Source organism: Bombus bifarius, unplaced genomic scaffold (genome assembly GCF_011952205.1).
Source record: "Bombus bifarius isolate JDL3187 unplaced genomic scaffold, Bbif_JDL3187 scf7180000008199, whole genome shotgun sequence".
NCBI lineage: Eukaryota > Metazoa > Arthropoda > Insecta > Hymenoptera > Apidae > Bombus > Bombus bifarius.
Genome location: NW_022884505.1, coordinates 4,166,826 through 4,183,510, shown reverse-complemented (window position 1 = coordinate 4,183,510; position 16,685 = coordinate 4,166,826). Strand labels below are relative to the sequence as shown.

The window sequence follows — 16,685 nt, the reverse complement described above, 5'->3', positions numbered from 1 at the left end:
ACAAAGACTCCGGATATCCTGCTGACTATATCCTCCAGTACTGAGATTTTGGAATATCGTATTTACCGATTTGTACACCCTGGGCTCCGCGTCTTGACTTTTATTCGAAAACTGTTCGGCCATAGCCGAAACTTTATTGTACCCGAGGACATTACCCTCTTTGATCTTCCTGTCAATATTCTTCAGGGTATTGTCAATATCAGCGTACTTACTATCTGTCTCCTTTTGATCCCGTCCCTTCTTCTCCATCTTGATTTGTCGAGCTAAAAACTGAATGAAGCATATACACATCTGAAAAACATTGATTATCGAGTACTGTTTAATCACTCGCATGCCAACCTGTTCTCGACTCCACTTCGGCACTCGTTCTACTTTGTCGTGTCGGACAGTGCGGCCCATTTTATTCTCCTCGATTTTCTTCTCGATTTCCTTCACGTTCCAATCGGTCTTCTCGATTTTACCTTTATAGATATATAATATCGTAAGAAATTTTAATTCGGCATAAAAAAGGAAAATCGTATATAACGAGATAACAAGAGAAATATAAGGTGACACAAACCAATGGCACGTAGAAGATCTCTGGGCTTCTTTTCAGCTGGAGTAGATCCCTTCAATTTGTCCTCGATGCTCTTTATTCGGCCAGAGAACTCCTCGTCTATGCTGTTTCTATGATGACCAGCGTGGATCTTGGGTTCTCTATCCTAAAAAACAGAATGTCATGAAACAAATTTCAATGTGCGAACGATGAAGTAGACGACCACAAAATAAGACTCGTGAAAGAACCCTCTTTAATCACAATACAAGTATAAAAAGAAAACTAAAAAAAAAAAAAAATATTTGAAACTGAAAAATTTATTAATATACATATGTATGTGAAAAATAAATTAGCGTGTCATAATTTATTTCCTTTGCACTGTGTAATGTTAGTGTTACAGTTCCTTAAAGATATATAAGCACTCGCAACCGATGTTATAAACGTCCCTTCTATTTGAAAATAGTTAGTAGTGTAATTTAGAGCCTTTACATCCTCCAATATTATCGATGCATAAATATCATGCACACCATTTAGAATCATGTATTGCTATTACATAGTTAGTTTATGCACGTTTATAGCTATAATTTTTCGCCTTTGCAACGAAAAAGTTATCGAATAATTAGTATATAATCGTTCTCGTTTAAACGTTATTTGCATACGTTTGCACATGTTAAATGTTTATTATTATCAATGCCATTATTGAAGAAATATATAAAAATAATATTTTTTTTTAGGATTTGTTTAATCGTTTGTTAAAATCCAAAAAAAGAAGTGATAAAAAAATATAAAACAATATGCACTCCCAAAATCATTCACTTTCCAGCTTACTGGATATAATATTTTCTGCTCTAGATATTTCACTCTATCCTTGAAATCCGGCGCAGTTTGACGGTATAAGAATATCGAATAATCTTCGAACGGCTCGTCTTTCTCGCGTTTTGCGTTCGCTTGCAGCATCTGCATACTTTTGTAGAATTGCTGCGTCGCCATGTTTCGCAAATATTGTCGCCTTCTCATACGTTCGGCGCGATTTTTCTCTATATCTGCGAGTCTCTTCTGCCTTTCCTCCTTTACATCCACCGTAAAATCGTACAGTGACATTAATTTAACATATCCATATAGTTACAATGATTGTTTTCTTTATAATCAGCTTAATTTTCATTTGTGAATCATTCACACAATTTGCACAGCTTATGTTACGTGGTTTTCATCTATTAAGTTCGCAACGATCACAATGGTTGAATGCGATACAAAAGAGGATAAAAGAGATCGAGGGTTCTTTAACTCGAGTTTAGCGTTGCTAACATTATTTGTTCTTTAAGAAAAAATAAAAAAGAAAAAAAAAAAAAAAACGAAGATACAGGAATGTCAATGGTTGTTTCTATTTCTCGAGATCTAGATTATTGTATTATTCTCTAATTCTACGGGGCACTAGCCGTGACTATTAGCAAATAATTCTATGTAATCTATTTGTTGTAAACAAACGTTTAGTAAAATAGGACAAATACAAAAGCTGACGTAGCAAATATATTATATAATATATAACATAAACATAAATATCATAGAAAATGTTTACAACATAACCGAGAGTTTTTGTAATGTCCCACTGATACTTTGGTTGACTATACGAAGCGATTAGAATGTAACGACTTCCTTCCGCACCATGGTAATGGTAACTCCAATAATTAAGAGGATTAACAACGATATGATTATCCCACGATACATAAGTGCTTGAATCTTCTGCCACCGTGACTATAGGATATAAGCATTGTAAGTTTTGTGGCTATGAATGTTAGTGTTCGATTTGTAACTCCTTATGGAATATGTTTATGTAATAAATATGACTTAAATGAAATTAAAGAAACCATTCCATAAAGTGTTAAGTACGTGATCCAATCCTTTGCGATTAATTCTTTTAATGTTTCTTTCAAATATAATATTTCAATATTCTCGGAATTCTCAAGTCACGAATGCAAAGGATCGATTTAGATATTAAAATAAAAAAAAAAGAATGCTTTTTTTAACCTTGGATGATCTGCTAACTAGAAGCTTTCAAAAACATACGATTAAAAATTTAAATAAAGAAAAATATTCTGTACTTTTTAAAGATGTTACATGTCGACAGATGATACTATACGATTTGGTAAAATAGAAAAGAAAACTTACCACTGTCGCGCCCATCTTCTCCGTGCTTCGTCTCTTTCGAGAACGTCGACTAATCGTGTCTCCCTTCTTATCCGCGGGGTTTAAATTTTCGTTATGTCGCGATCGTGAGTGTCTCGTTCTTGTCGCACTATCTTGTCTGACGATACGGTCAATTAACTGAACTTTTTGGTCAGGTGTTAATTGGCTCAATTGTTTACTATGTGCAGGCCTTTCTTCGTTTTCAGGTTCCTTTATAAAAGACGATCAAATGCAATCGTTATACAATTATACGAAAAGAAAGTCAACAGAATCGCTACTGTGACGAAGATTAGACTAATTTATGGAAAACGATTTATGGCTTATGGTAATTTCTCGTTAACTTTACTATTATCCGAACGACAACACTCGTGATCCCTATTGAAATGACTTGGTGGTACGAATATTTTCTTCAATGATGATGCAACTATATTCTTTTGAAGTTTATTTCTTATCCAGCTTATCGTAAATCTGTCATCCACTTCTGTAACGTTTTCACTTAACGATATTTTGTTATTATTGTGGTCTAATGATTCGACGGCGGTTTGTTGTGAAAATGTCGTAGGATTGGGACATGACAATGACTCTGCTCTTCGATCGTAAACGACGAATGACTGACTATGATTTCTACGGGACGTAGGATCGGTTTTTCGTGGACAAGGATGGATCTTGCTTGTTAAAAGGTGTTGAGACGACTGTAAACATGCGGTCCGTGATATCGGACATGATACCGAATACTATAAAGTACGGAAACCAGTTAAAAATCTTCTGACTTCGTTCTACGTCGTACGAATTTACTTACTAATTTTGGATGTTTAATGTACGGGATTTCACCGCGGAAAACTTCGTATATCTGTGTGAGATAAGAAAATATGGCGAGTTTATCGGGGACGTCGCATTGAGCCATTTCCTCTCCTGTCATTATCTAGAAAAATTCACAATTAGAATATCGAGTTGTTTCTTCTTTTGTTTTGTACATCAGTAAGTTAAATCGAAATATAGCTTACTGGAGGTATGCTCAGTTCTTTTTCTAAGATATCGAAGGCCAGCTGATTGTTCGTAACCGTATCATCCGGATTCAAATTATGGAAGTCTATTAGATTCGGTCGATATCTATGAATTATTGCACAAATAGCCAGACCATTCTTAAACGAGGCACCCATATCTTTTATTTGGACCGAGTCGTACAGGGCAACTTGTTTTTGCAACCAGCGAAGCAGCGTGTCTGGATGCACTTGCGAATCTCCACGTAAATCTATATATCACGATCGACAACATTAAGCTTTATAATATTTATAACGTAACATTAAGCTTTATAATACTCTAATGTAACTACAATCAAAGTATATTCGCAATTCTACCTCGGCGACGTCGTTTCTTAGGAATATCGATGTCAGACTGTACAGGAGGTTGCTTGATGCTGTCAGGGTCATCTGTGTCGACTAAACCTCGCACTTGTATTGGCGTTACAGAGGATACGTTCAAATTGGGGTATCTTAAAACGAATGAAAATTTGTTACGAGTAAATAAATAGCAAATAAAACTATATCAGGCAGATAATTTTATTTTATAGCGATAATAATATAGATATCGTACCTGGTATGAGGGTCCAGAGTATATGCAGCGTAATCCCTGTTCAAATTTTCAGGCGTGGTCTGCCCGAGTAGCCTGTAAATAGATTCACGCTCTGCAATTACTTCTAACGGCGATACATTTGCACCCCAGCTTTTGATTGCCCAGCAAGCATCCAAGGAGCTTAAAAATCCTCTCGCACAACCGGATCCCGTTGGCCAGAATGGCTATAAAGATTATACCATATAAATTACACCATATGTGTATACATATACGTATATACACGATAATACACCGATAACAAAGAAGACTTAGAATAACAAAGAAGATTATTAATATCATCCGACAAGTACAGCAGTATTGTAGGACAGCTGATAAAATTAATTGAAAAATGCCACTTTGATAAATCGTGGGAATTAAAGCGTAGGATGATAGAGACGTCAGGTGATATACCTCGAGCAGACTATCGCCGACGAGGATCATAAGTAGTCTGTGACCCCTACGTTCCAAAATCCGGCTAGCATTCTCCGCCGCATACATAGACGTGAAATCGAACATAGCCACGTCTGGCTGACCGTAATGGTTCACTGCAAATTCCATACCGATCATCTGGTATTCCGTAGAGAATTCAGCAGCTTCACGGGCGTAAAGCATCAATGCTTCGCGATCCACGTTTTCCTTCGCGAGCAACTTCGCTGTATCTGGATAGTCCTGAAATATATTCCAATTAATTAACATCACGCTTATAATTAGCCAGAATCGTTATACAGCTGTAATAGCATATAGTATAGACGAGCGTAGAATTATTTTTATACAATGACGTACCTGAAGAATCACTCCCTTATCTATAAGGCTGTGCTTTTTGGCAGTCATAACGAAGTAGTGAGTATCATCTTTGTAATATACAATATTCTCGAGATCTATACCAGTCTCTTGGTACAGTTCTTTGAAAAATTTCTGATTGAAGATGAAGGCCACTCCGCTGATCTCTTCTACCCGTGCCTCTGCTTCAGTTCGTTTGTTTATGAAATTGGCCGTTATCGCTATAGCCAATTTACCCCGAAATTCTTTGCGCTTGAAACCCTCCAATGTATTTCTTTTGCCATCGGCGCCGATTAGCACGTCGAACTCGTATTGACAGACTGGATGATCAGCGGGGGTAGTTTTCGCTCTCCAACCTGTCTCTGAAAGAATTACAAACTTGCGTTAAAATCAAACTATAGGAATATTTGATGACCAACGGTTACACGAAAGATTCGTAGAATTTCTTGCAGCGCATAAACAAAGACTCGATACTTCATCGATGAAATTAGAAAATGAGATTCTTCTCCAATGAGATTTCAAGTAGACAATAATTTGTTCTTTCCTATTGTATTTATTTTCAACTTTCCGTTACACGTGCTCTGTATGGTATACTTTCACCTCAGAATTTCTTCTTATCAACAGTTGTTGTCAAAAAAAAAAAAAAAAAAAAAAGAAACCGGTAGGATAAATAGAAGCCTGAACATTTCACAGGTCAATAAACTTTCACGCGTCGAAAGGGTCGATTATTGGATGAAAAGGGGTCGATTGAGCGTTAGAAAGACTAGATTACTTACTGCCCTCTTCCTGATTCTCCGGTGGCGGTATCAAAGAATCGAAGCTGACATTTTCGTGGAACTCGACACCGAGGATCAAAGCGACTTTCAGCAAGATACACTGAAGTTGGCGGATACTGATGTGATCTATAGATCCAGCGCAGAATTTCCCAAAGAATTTCTTCGCTCCTAGGCCACGAAGATCTTGAATAACAAAGGGCCAAAGGTGAAGGACGTTGTTTCTGGACATTCGATCTCTTTTTTCCACAACGACAACCTTGGCACCTAACAGCTGGGCTTCTATCGCCGAGCGAAGTCCACACGGACCTCCTCCGATGATCAAAACCTGAACAATTAAACATCCCTTGTTATTCCAATTTCCTGAAAGTAAAACATCGAGCGAAATATCGGAAGACATTGCAAAGTTTCTCTTCCTCTTTTCAAACGGAGATTATCGTAATTATTTTTTTTTAACGGTTGAAATTTTTGTTCTTTTTCGATGGCTTGAAAATTATGCTGGTGTTTTAATTTCTATACATTATTTATTTATTGTATTCCAATACAAGTATGTCGTCCCTTTTCTTTCATAGTTAATTCGATCATTAGCTTTATCCTCTCTCGCGATACGTTTCCATCGCTTGAAAAACTATAACAGATTTCTTACGATAGTAAACGCGGAAGAGCGTTTCACGGCTTAGTGGAAATATCTGGCCAAAATCAATTCAAAGTGGTACAATTTTTTTTAATCTTTACCTCTTCTCGTGTATCGAAGTACGTTAAGCGAAGCTCATTACCGAGCAACGCTATCGATAGCGTTTCGTATCACGAACGCACGTAGTAATTTGAAAAGCGCGGACAAGTGGAATTATTTGAAAATTATTAATTAAATTGATCCAATAAATATACAAACGTACTTGGATCGTTTGATCACGCCTTTAGTCATCTTAAGTTAGTCTCGATAGATATCGTTTCAGGTGAATGAAGTTTTTCCAAAAAACAGTCGTCACGCCATAATATTAAAAACAGCAAGATACAACGAAATTAAGGATAGAAACGAAAGAGATCGACGAAATCGGATATAAAATATTCTCGGTACACTTACTCTTGTATTCGGGCATGCTTTGCCACGATTGTAACATTTGTGATTGGCTCTCTGATCAAATTTTTTCCATAGAGCTTGCGCCTTCCACGATCGCAACTTGAGTCTCAATTTTGGATAAAATTGATTGATCGTATTTGGTCTGATCTTGAGTAATTCGCAGAGATGCCGAAAATGTCCAAGAATGGATTTTAAGGTAGTGGCATTACAAAACAAATCGAACTCTTCGTTGGCTTTCGCCACCTCTGTCGAGTTCATTGTTTGCTTTCGACCCTGCTGATGCTCCATTACCTGCAACAAATTGATACTTGTTATAAATCTTGTTATACGACCGGCGTAAGCGAAAGCGTCATAAACACACTGCAACTACTAATACAAGTTGCTTCGTGTATCAGGTAAATTAACCTTCTCGTATCTACGGATAAGATAACCGTGGCGGCGCAATGTCGTCCATAGATTCGGGAAAAAATCGATCTGTAAGATATCTCTTTGGCTAAATCGAAGAGACACGTATCTGGCTTTTGCCGAATATTACATAACATTACACGTTTCAAAAATATATTTGTCTTAAACGTCGGATAAAAGTCAGCCTGAAAGGTATCTTTCTAAATCTAAATAAATCTGAGGACACATCGGAGATTACAACGCGACTTTTAAAATTCATTTTTCGAAACGCCTTTTCCTTTTATGAATTCTTGTATATCGAAGTACAAAGGTATCTGCAAATTTCTGTCGCTTTGTTTGCTCAGATCTGTCGTATAATTTTGATAGACGTCGTAGAGACGCCGTTGTGTTCGCCAAAATTTCATTCAAAGTCTCAACGAGACGCAGCGAAACTTTCAAAGACGAGTCTTTCCTATTAAAACGTTCGTTAGATCGTCCGAGCAGTTTCTTTCGTTTCACGAGGAAATAACAGACGCACGAGGGTTTTTCGTTTTATATTATTTCGTCGAATTACGTACGATCCATTTTCTTCTGCCGAGACGAACACCGCGACGTTTCACAGACTTGGTTTCACGTTTGAACGAAGGTGCGTTGTCGCAAACAACGCGTTTGCGAAAGAAAGACACTCTCCAGGCGACCGAATAAAAGAACGTATGGCGAACAATCGAGTCGAACGTCGGATCTAATCGACGACTCGTTTAACTGCAAGATAACAGGAATTTCATTGCGGTATATAGAGTTTAGGTAGATGGAGATCTAACAAGTGTTGGTCCCATGAGAAATTCTATGGTACGTGGTGCGTCGCTTCGACTGGATCGTAACCCGAAGAAAACGACAGAGGAAAAGTAGGAAAAAGAAAGACGAGTCGTCGCGCGAGTGAATTGAAAGGATTATTTGTCGTATGGAAATGAAATATCCTGGTTGTAAACGGCGGCAAATTGCCATTTCTGACACGAAGAAAGCGTCGATCGAACTAGAAGCAATCGTAGGCGCAATTACAGCTGAATCGAGCATTAAGTCGAACAAACCGTGAAACGTATTTACGATGCTTCGCCTCGCAGTTTTTCGTTTTATATTATTTTCTCGAATTACGTACGATCCATTTTCTTCTGCCGAGATGAACACCGCGACGGTTCACAGACTTGGTTTCACGTTTGTACGAAGGTACACTGTTGCAAACAACACGTTTGCGGAAGAAAGACACTTTCAGGACAACCCAATATATATGTATAAAACTGACAATTGTCTTCGCGTTAACTGTTGTGGCGATTCTATTGGGTTGGCGACTAAGTGATTGCGGATTTTGTCAACACCACCTAATGACAAAATCCGCAATCACTCAGTCGCCAAGCCAATATTCGAACGAGGCAAATTTCACCGATAGAAATTCAATTTGACTAACAAAAGAATAATAAATTACCGATTTTTAGGATCTTGCGTGACGCTACCGTGGGGAGAGAACTCGTAACGCGGCTACGTACCGTTTCGAACTATTCGTCCCGACGTTATTTCCACGACTTTAAAGGAACAGAGGCTGATTTAACCAGGAAAACTGCACATCCTTCGATGACTGACGCTAGGCGAAGTTGATACAAAGTTAATACGCAATAATTTCAATCGAATAATCGCACACCACCAGCTACTCGCTCCCGATCGAGATTTATCGCCGATCGCTGGCGGTGGAAGGGAAAAGGAGCACGTAGAAATTCGTCGAATTTGCGATATAAATTACCTGGCACACGATGCTTCGTAATTAAATTCGTACAACGATAATTTACAGATTGCCCTGGATGGTAAAACGGAACGAACGCCGATTAACGATAAACAACGTGGATATTAAATAAATTTGCGAAACGAGCGTGCATGAAATAACGATACATAAAATTTCACGCGCAGCGTTAATGTGGCACAGAGAACGTTTCTTACGATCGCTATAATTCACCTAAATACCAGTGCATCTATCGATCGTATTTATTCCGTTCGATAGCTCGTTGCGGTTTCTTCTTCTGCGTCTCGCGATCCTTTTCCCTTCCTTTTTCCCCTGACGCAACACGAATTTATCCTGGAATTTTTCACCGCAGACGCGTTTTATTTTCGTATCGAATATTTCTGTCTCTCGAGCGTGGACAAGCGAAACGTCGCGTTGTTTAAAGGGAACAATGCTACACGCTGATTTCTTTCGTCCTGGGTTTAGGCGCTCGACGAAAGCATTAAACACGCTCGACTCGTCGCATTTCCACAAATTTTTACACGTACAGACGTTAGAATCTTTTTAGCTATCGGAGATATTAGACAAGTTTTAATCAAATCGTAGGAAATTGTTCGATTTCATAGAGACGATCGAATAGAATATCCGAATTACTTGTGAACTCCTTCTCACAGAGATTTCAATGTCTTTCGACATCTTCTCCAAGAATAATTTTCCATATTTCTTTTTTTTTCAGAATAATCTACGATATTTTGTTTCTTCGATTCTCGAAGGCTAACTTGAGCGAAATTTTACTTTATTCGAGTTTTGTTTGAACGTTACCATTTGCAATAACATTATCGCGCTGTTATTTACCTGTTAATTACTGCAACCATGGGAAATAATAAATTTTCTATTTTCAGCCGACGTCGAATACCGATGAAATATTAACTCGCCTTATTTATCTTCTTTATCGATTATTGCAATTTCATCCACAATAGCGCAAACGTGATTTCCTTCGACAGCAACGTTCAAAGATTAACGACATCGTATTAAATCTCTGCACCATCGTCGATTCGATCGCGCATCTCGACACACGTTCGGACGATATTTACGAAGCGTACGCTGCGAATTTCAATTTATCCTACGTTTTATCGAATTTACAATAACGTGCTATCCGCGCCTCGCGTTCGAGTCGATACGTTTCGTAAAAACGCGTGCTCGTTTCAATGGAAAATGTGAGATATCGGTGGAAATATTGGCGCGATGTATGTTGTACGGATGACACCGGTGCTTTCAATCGATTCAAGATAAAAACGATTACGTAACACGATTTTCTCGTACCTAAGGACGTAAATTGTAGATCTTGTTACATTTAGCATGTTATCAGCAGGAGGATGGTTATTTCTAGGCTCGTTTCTAGGTACTCGCCGATAGGCTTAGCCTATGTGAGATAATAGAAAATCGATAGGAGCAGGTTTGCAGTTGCACGAGGCAGACGAAAGTAGCGTCACGTGCTTTGCGAACCAACGTTATGGAATTACCAATGATTTTTGACGTATCGATCATCGAATAATCCAATTGACGTAAAAGCTGAGTTATGTGTGCCCCTGCGATATGGTTATCACGTGTACTCGAAGTAAAACACGACGCATATCTTTGCCAAGAAAACCCTATCGTATCTTCAGCCGTACAAATTACTTGTTTGTCGGTATAATAATCGTTTCTTTAATTAATCAGAAGATACGTAAATATTAATTTAACAGTCGGTTGTTCAAACAAATGCTATATTCACCGTTCAAGGAATTTCGCTGTTAAATAACAAAAATGAAAGGTCTAAACTAACGACCAAGAAAATCCTATTGTATCTTCAGCCGCACAAATTACTTGTTTGTCGGTATAATAATCGTTTCTTTAATTAATCAGAAGATACGTAAATATTAATTTAACAGTCGGTTGTTCAAACAAATACTATATTCGGCACTTAAGGAATTTCGCTGTTAAATAACAAAAATGAAAGGTCTAAACTAACGACCAAGAAAATCCTATTGTATCTTCAGCCGCACAAATTACTTGTTTGTCGGTATAATAATCGTTTCCTTAATTAATCAGAAGATACGTAAATATTAATTTAACAGTCGGTTGTTCAAACAAATGCTATATTCACCGTTCAAGGAATTTCGCTGTTAAATAACAAAAATGAAAGGTCTAAACTAACGACCAAGAAAACCCTATCGTATCTTCAGCCGTACAAATTACTTGTTTGTCGGTATAATAATCGTTTCTTTAATTAATCAGAAGATACGTAAATATTAATTTAACAGTCGGTTGTTCAAACAAATGCTATATTCACCGTTCAAGGAATTTCGCTGTTAAATAACGAAGATGAAAGGTCTAAACTAACGACCAAGAAAACCCTATCGTATCTTCAGCCGTACAAATTACTTGTTTGACGGTATAATAATCGTTTCTTTAATTAATCAGAAGATACGTAAATATTAATTTAACAGTCGGTTGTTCAAACAAATACTATATTCGGCACTCAAGGAATTTCGCTGTTAAATAACGAAGATGAAAGGTCTAAACTAACGAACTAGTTATTTGTTAATTTCAGTCAACTGTTGGAATAAATTCGTACATTGTTCGCCATTGGAAGAGTGTTATTATTAAATAAAGAAGATTTATAAAATCTGAAGTACCAAGCTATTCAATTTCCACATTTATATTCCTCGCCTTTTATTCGACGAATTTCATTGGTAATTCGGAATAGAAGAAAATGAATAATATCATCGAATCACAGGTGACCGGAAGAGTTTATGATTTGAGTTTTAGGCCGTGCAATTTCGATTTGCACCATGTATCGTGTCGTACCATCGTCGCACGAATCTTGGAACACACGATGCGAGCCAGCTACGTCTCAACCTTTTTTCCTACCTTTTTCCAATCGAACAGTTCCAACCACATCCACGCAAAAGGATAACGGATATAAAGACAATTTTACGATTATCCTTTCGGAAAGACAATAGGCAATACTTCTATGTAAATGTTCATATTCCGAAATTAAGGGACCTGCTATAAACTTCCTAAATCGTTTACAAACCTAACGGTACCAAATTTATCAGGATTGGAACAACGCAGAAGCATTTCACGGAAGAAAACTCCGCTTCTAATGGTAAACATGATCGAGGTTGGTGATGGAAAGAAAGAGAGAGAAAGAGAGAGACGAAACGACGAGAGGCGAGTAGGCAGATCTAGGCGAGGTGGTCGCCCCGGACCATCCTCGAGCCACTCGAAATGTCACGAGGTGCTGGCCGACATGCCTTCTGCGTGCCTTTCGACTCGACCATACAGATCATCGGTGCTCGTCTTCCGATAAGTGCGAGCTAAATACAGCGGGATGCCGAGAATCGTGGCGATGCGCTGGCGCCCGTATCAGCCACGGACTATGGCTGAAGAGAAAGAGGTGGTGAACGAGGAACAGGAGGAGAGATATTCGGTCACGCTCCGGTATTGATTTACGAATCAATTTAGAAACGACTTCCGCGATACGAGTCCCATAATTCATGCGGATTGGTCGGCTACGCCGTGCAGTTTCCAATGCGCTGCTGAAGACGCTGCAAATGGCCTACTAGCGCCAATGTTCCTCTAACTAAGCTTGTTCGAAGTTGTAACTAAACACCGAGCAATAAAGCGATTAGAGGCGCCGCTATGTGCATACTGTTTGATGTATCGCGTCATAGCGAGTTGTTTTTACGACGATCGTGTTAAACGAAGAATCGAAGGGTTTAAAAGTATAAACAGCATCGTTCGGGTTAGGTATAGTATCGATCATTGACGCGGAAGCTTGGGACGAAAGGAGGTTCTACCGTTCTTCCATGCTTTTTATCGATTGTCCTATGTTGTATATTTGAAGTCGAGTATTTGCTCGAATGTATTGAATGGAATCAAAGCCATCCGTCATTCATCGTCTAATTGACAAACGCCTCGCTATAGTTGCTAACGCTAGAGCTACCACAGCGGTAGAAATGGTTGGGTCTACAATTTTATCACCCTGTCATTCCTCGTTTAGGGATTATGGTTCCACATGGACTGATAATATCAGAAATGTACGAAATAACACGAGGGAATTCTTTTTGTAAGAAAGTAATAAATCGACAAATATACAAATACTCTATCAGACGTATATTTTAATATCGTTGCCGACGCTAGAGCTACCACAGCGGTCGAAATGGTTGGGTCTACAATTTTATCACCCTGTCATTCCTCGTTTAGGGATTATGGTTCCAGATGGACTGATAATATCAGAAATGTACGAAATAACACGAGGGAATTCTTTTTGTAAGAAAGTAATAAATCGACAAATATACAAATATTCTATCAGACGTATATTTTAATATCGTTGCTGACGCTAGAGCTACCACAGCGGTCGAAATGGTTGGGTCTACAATTTTATCACCCTGTCAATCCTCGTTTAGGGATTATGGTTCCAGATGGAATAATAATATCAGAAATGTACGAAATAACACGAGGGAATTCTTTTTGTAAGAAAGTAGTAAATCGACAAATATACAAATACTCTATCAGACGTATATTTTAATATCGTTGCTAACGCTAGAGCTACCACAGCGGTCGAAATGGTTGGGTCTACAATTTTATCACCCTGTCAATCCTCGTTTAAGGATTATGGCTCCAGATGGACTGATAATATCAAGAATGCAGAAAGTAACACGAGAGAATTCTTTTTATAAGAAAGTAGTAAATCGACAAATATACAAATATTCTATCAGACGTATATTTTAAAGAGCAGTCTTTTGTCTTAACTATCGGTAGTTCTAGCGCTGATATTGCTAGTTCATACGCGTTCAATATTTCGATTTACGTAGACTGACATTAACTTGAATTATAACGATTGTACAGGGTGGTTGGTAACTGGTGGTACAAGCGGAAAGGGGGTGATTCTACGCGAAAAAAGAAGTCGAAAATATAGAATAAACATTTTTTTATTTTTTTCTTGTTTAAATTTTTCCATCGAGACAACGATCTACAGTGAGTTCCGTTATAACGAGACGCGATAAAGTGCACGCTACCGACCGAAAATTCAAAGTCGATTTTCTCGAAAACAAAGCCTCGAACGACAAATTTGTATTCTATATTTTCGACTTCTTTTTTCACGTAGAATCGCCCCCTTTCCGCCTGTACCACCAGTTACCAACCACCCTGTATATAAATGTAGGTAGTTGTACGCGTAGCTAACACAGCTTAACTTAAGTTACAATTATGTTATGATCTGTTATGTATGCGTTTTTGTTTTTCGACAAGTTTTACGTCTACCGTTCTGGTTTACGCGTATGTGTTCTGGTAACGTGTATGTGTTCTTGTTTACGCGTAAGTTTTACGGTTACTGTTCCGTCTTATTTTGCGTGTGCAACTGAAAGCAAAGCTGGGAGGCAAATGGAAATAAAAATTTTTTTCATATAACGAACGTGTATCATATATGCGCTTATGTTCTCTCCTACGAAAAATAGTATGCAATGTGAAATACAGGTACAAATAGAAAAATATTCCTTCAAAAGTAGCTCTAGCGGGTGTATCAAATTAATGGCATACGTATATGGCCTCAAAGAAACTTATTACGATTCGTCACGCGGTTGTGAAGAAAAATTGATTTATTACATCATATACCACTTTTATGCTACTGCTGCTTCCGCGTGTTACGTACATATTATTCAAAATATCAATGTTACCGTACGATTCCTACTGCCATACATCCTTAAACACACACACACACACAAAAATCAATAAAAAGTACAATTTCCCTGCTCCAGTATCCATAAAGAGCACCAAATACACATTTCCAAAACGTTCTTGTTGAACCAAAAGAGAAAAAGAAAAAGGCAATTTTACCACGCAATTTAAAACGCTCGATGGAAAGAACGCGTCAGGTATATTACCTTACCTACGCAACAAATCTAAACTACAAATGCAGAAATCGAAAACCTCGATCCTCTCGCATTTCCCATCGCCTTTATCGGATTAAAAGAACAAAGACACCTCCGAGGATCTCTCGCGCGAAGGAGGAACGTCTCCTGTATCTTTTCGCGGGTCAGCCGATAATTACGAGTTCGAGGCGTGGAATTTTATCTCTGTAGGCGGCAGCCAGCGCTAATTTCTCCACGGTGGCGTACAATGACTCGTTATGCACGGTCACGTCCTCGCGAACGATCGTAATATCGTGTGCCGCACCGCAGTCGATACACCCGATGCTCTTCCACACGGTTCTTTGAACTTACGACCTGATAACTTGCTGCTCCTGCCGCCAATGCCTTTGCCTCGTCGTCGTCCTCGTGCCACCGCGTATTCCGCATACGACAAACGGAAGCACGAGAACCTTCCCTATGGACGTTCTGCGGAGATCAAAGCGAAACTCTCGTCGTGATATCGACCGTCTCTAAAGCGATGCTTCGCTTCCTTTTTTCCTCTCCTTCTCTTGCTCCTTCTTTTTTCTTTTTTTTTTTCTTCTTTTTTCGTAACGCACTTCGACGGTGGAAATAATTATTAAGGCTGTTTATTCGTGCTCGAACCTCGTTTCCTGGGGAAGGGGGAAGGAAAGGTATAATTAATCTGGAAGGTGAACGAACGTAAAGTGTACGTTCGATGAGACGTTATACTTCGTTCGAAATAAATGGCGCGTATAATAGTTGTTTGGGATGCTTCCAATCGAATGAATTTTGACGAGTCGACGACGTTTGCGGAGTTTATCGAGAAGCGGATATTTTCTGGAGACGTTGATGGAAGATCGAGATTTGTGAAAGATTTGAATGGATAGAAATGTACGTAGTGTACACAACATGTGAAAATGTATATAATATATATATATATATATATATATAATAAAACATAAAACGTATGCTTCGTGCATTTGTGGGAAATTTAAATGGACAGAAAGAATACGGAAAAATGCGTAAACTAAAGTACTAAAGAAATATTACTCGTTGTAATATTTCGGGAGTGAAACAAATTTTCATGTACAGGTATCTCTATGTACTTTTTTTTAGTATAAAAATGGATAGATTCGTACGAACATCGACGGTCTGTTGGTTAAAATTTGGGCGAGAACGTTGAAAATATAGTCGGCGTATTGAATCTTGTCGAAATATTGCTTCTACGAAACGCGTAATCGACGAAGAAATTAAACGAACGTAAATGTATCAAGATATTCGTGAACCATAAACGTCGTAGATTCTATCTGCGCAATTCCGTGAACTTTCTTCGTCTTTCGAAGTTTAAAGCAAACTAGAAGTTTAAAGAGTTTATTGAGAAGCGAATGCCTTCTGAAAATTAGAAAATTAATTAGCTTGTTAACGAGAACGTTGAAGATAGTTAAGAACGTGTTGCCCGAACGTTGCTTCTGGAAAAATTACGATCAGTACGGATACTGAACGAATGTAGGTAAATCACAAAAATGTTCAACGAACTACAAACGTCGAATGATAGACGATTTTATCTGAATAATTTCTTTATAATTCCGCGAATTTTTCTCATTTTCTCCGGTAAATCATCGCACGAAAGATTAGATGAAAGTACGTTCGC

General features: G+C 38.2%; 1 protein-coding gene across 8 annotated transcripts in view; it reads right to left on the bottom strand.

The window, feature by feature from the left end:
* The window catches only part of LOC117210322 (F-actin-monooxygenase Mical), a 110,785-nt gene that overhangs the window by 13,605 nt on the left and 80,495 nt on the right, over positions 1 to 16,685 (bottom strand). For 5 of the 8 annotated variants that reach the window (XR_004488090.1, XM_033453252.1, XM_033453246.1 and 2 more), the window contains exons 2-14: positions 6,968 to 7,255; positions 5,887 to 6,211; positions 5,114 to 5,472; positions 4,742 to 4,999; positions 4,313 to 4,515; positions 4,078 to 4,211; positions 3,724 to 3,971; positions 3,519 to 3,641; positions 2,702 to 2,929; positions 1,364 to 1,603; positions 560 to 701; positions 340 to 461; positions 67 to 291 (exon numbers count right to left, since the gene is read on the bottom strand). Coding sequence is in view for 7 of the 8 variants with exons in the window: in XM_033453246.1 (XP_033309137.1) it covers positions 67 to 291; positions 340 to 461; positions 560 to 701; positions 1,364 to 1,603; positions 2,702 to 2,929; positions 3,519 to 3,641; positions 3,724 to 3,971; positions 4,078 to 4,211; positions 4,313 to 4,515; positions 4,742 to 4,999; positions 5,114 to 5,472; positions 5,887 to 6,211; positions 6,968 to 7,255 (2,895 nt within the window). In the remaining variant the exon portion in view is untranslated. Of the gene's footprint in view, positions 1 to 66; positions 292 to 339; positions 462 to 559; positions 702 to 1,363; positions 1,604 to 2,701; positions 2,930 to 3,518; positions 3,642 to 3,723; positions 3,972 to 4,077; positions 4,212 to 4,312; positions 4,516 to 4,741; positions 5,000 to 5,113; positions 5,473 to 5,886; positions 6,212 to 6,967; positions 7,256 to 15,385; positions 15,574 to 16,685 lie in introns of those variants that run through there. The other 3 variants (XM_033453249.1, XM_033453250.1, XM_033453253.1) reach the window with 3 other exon arrangements.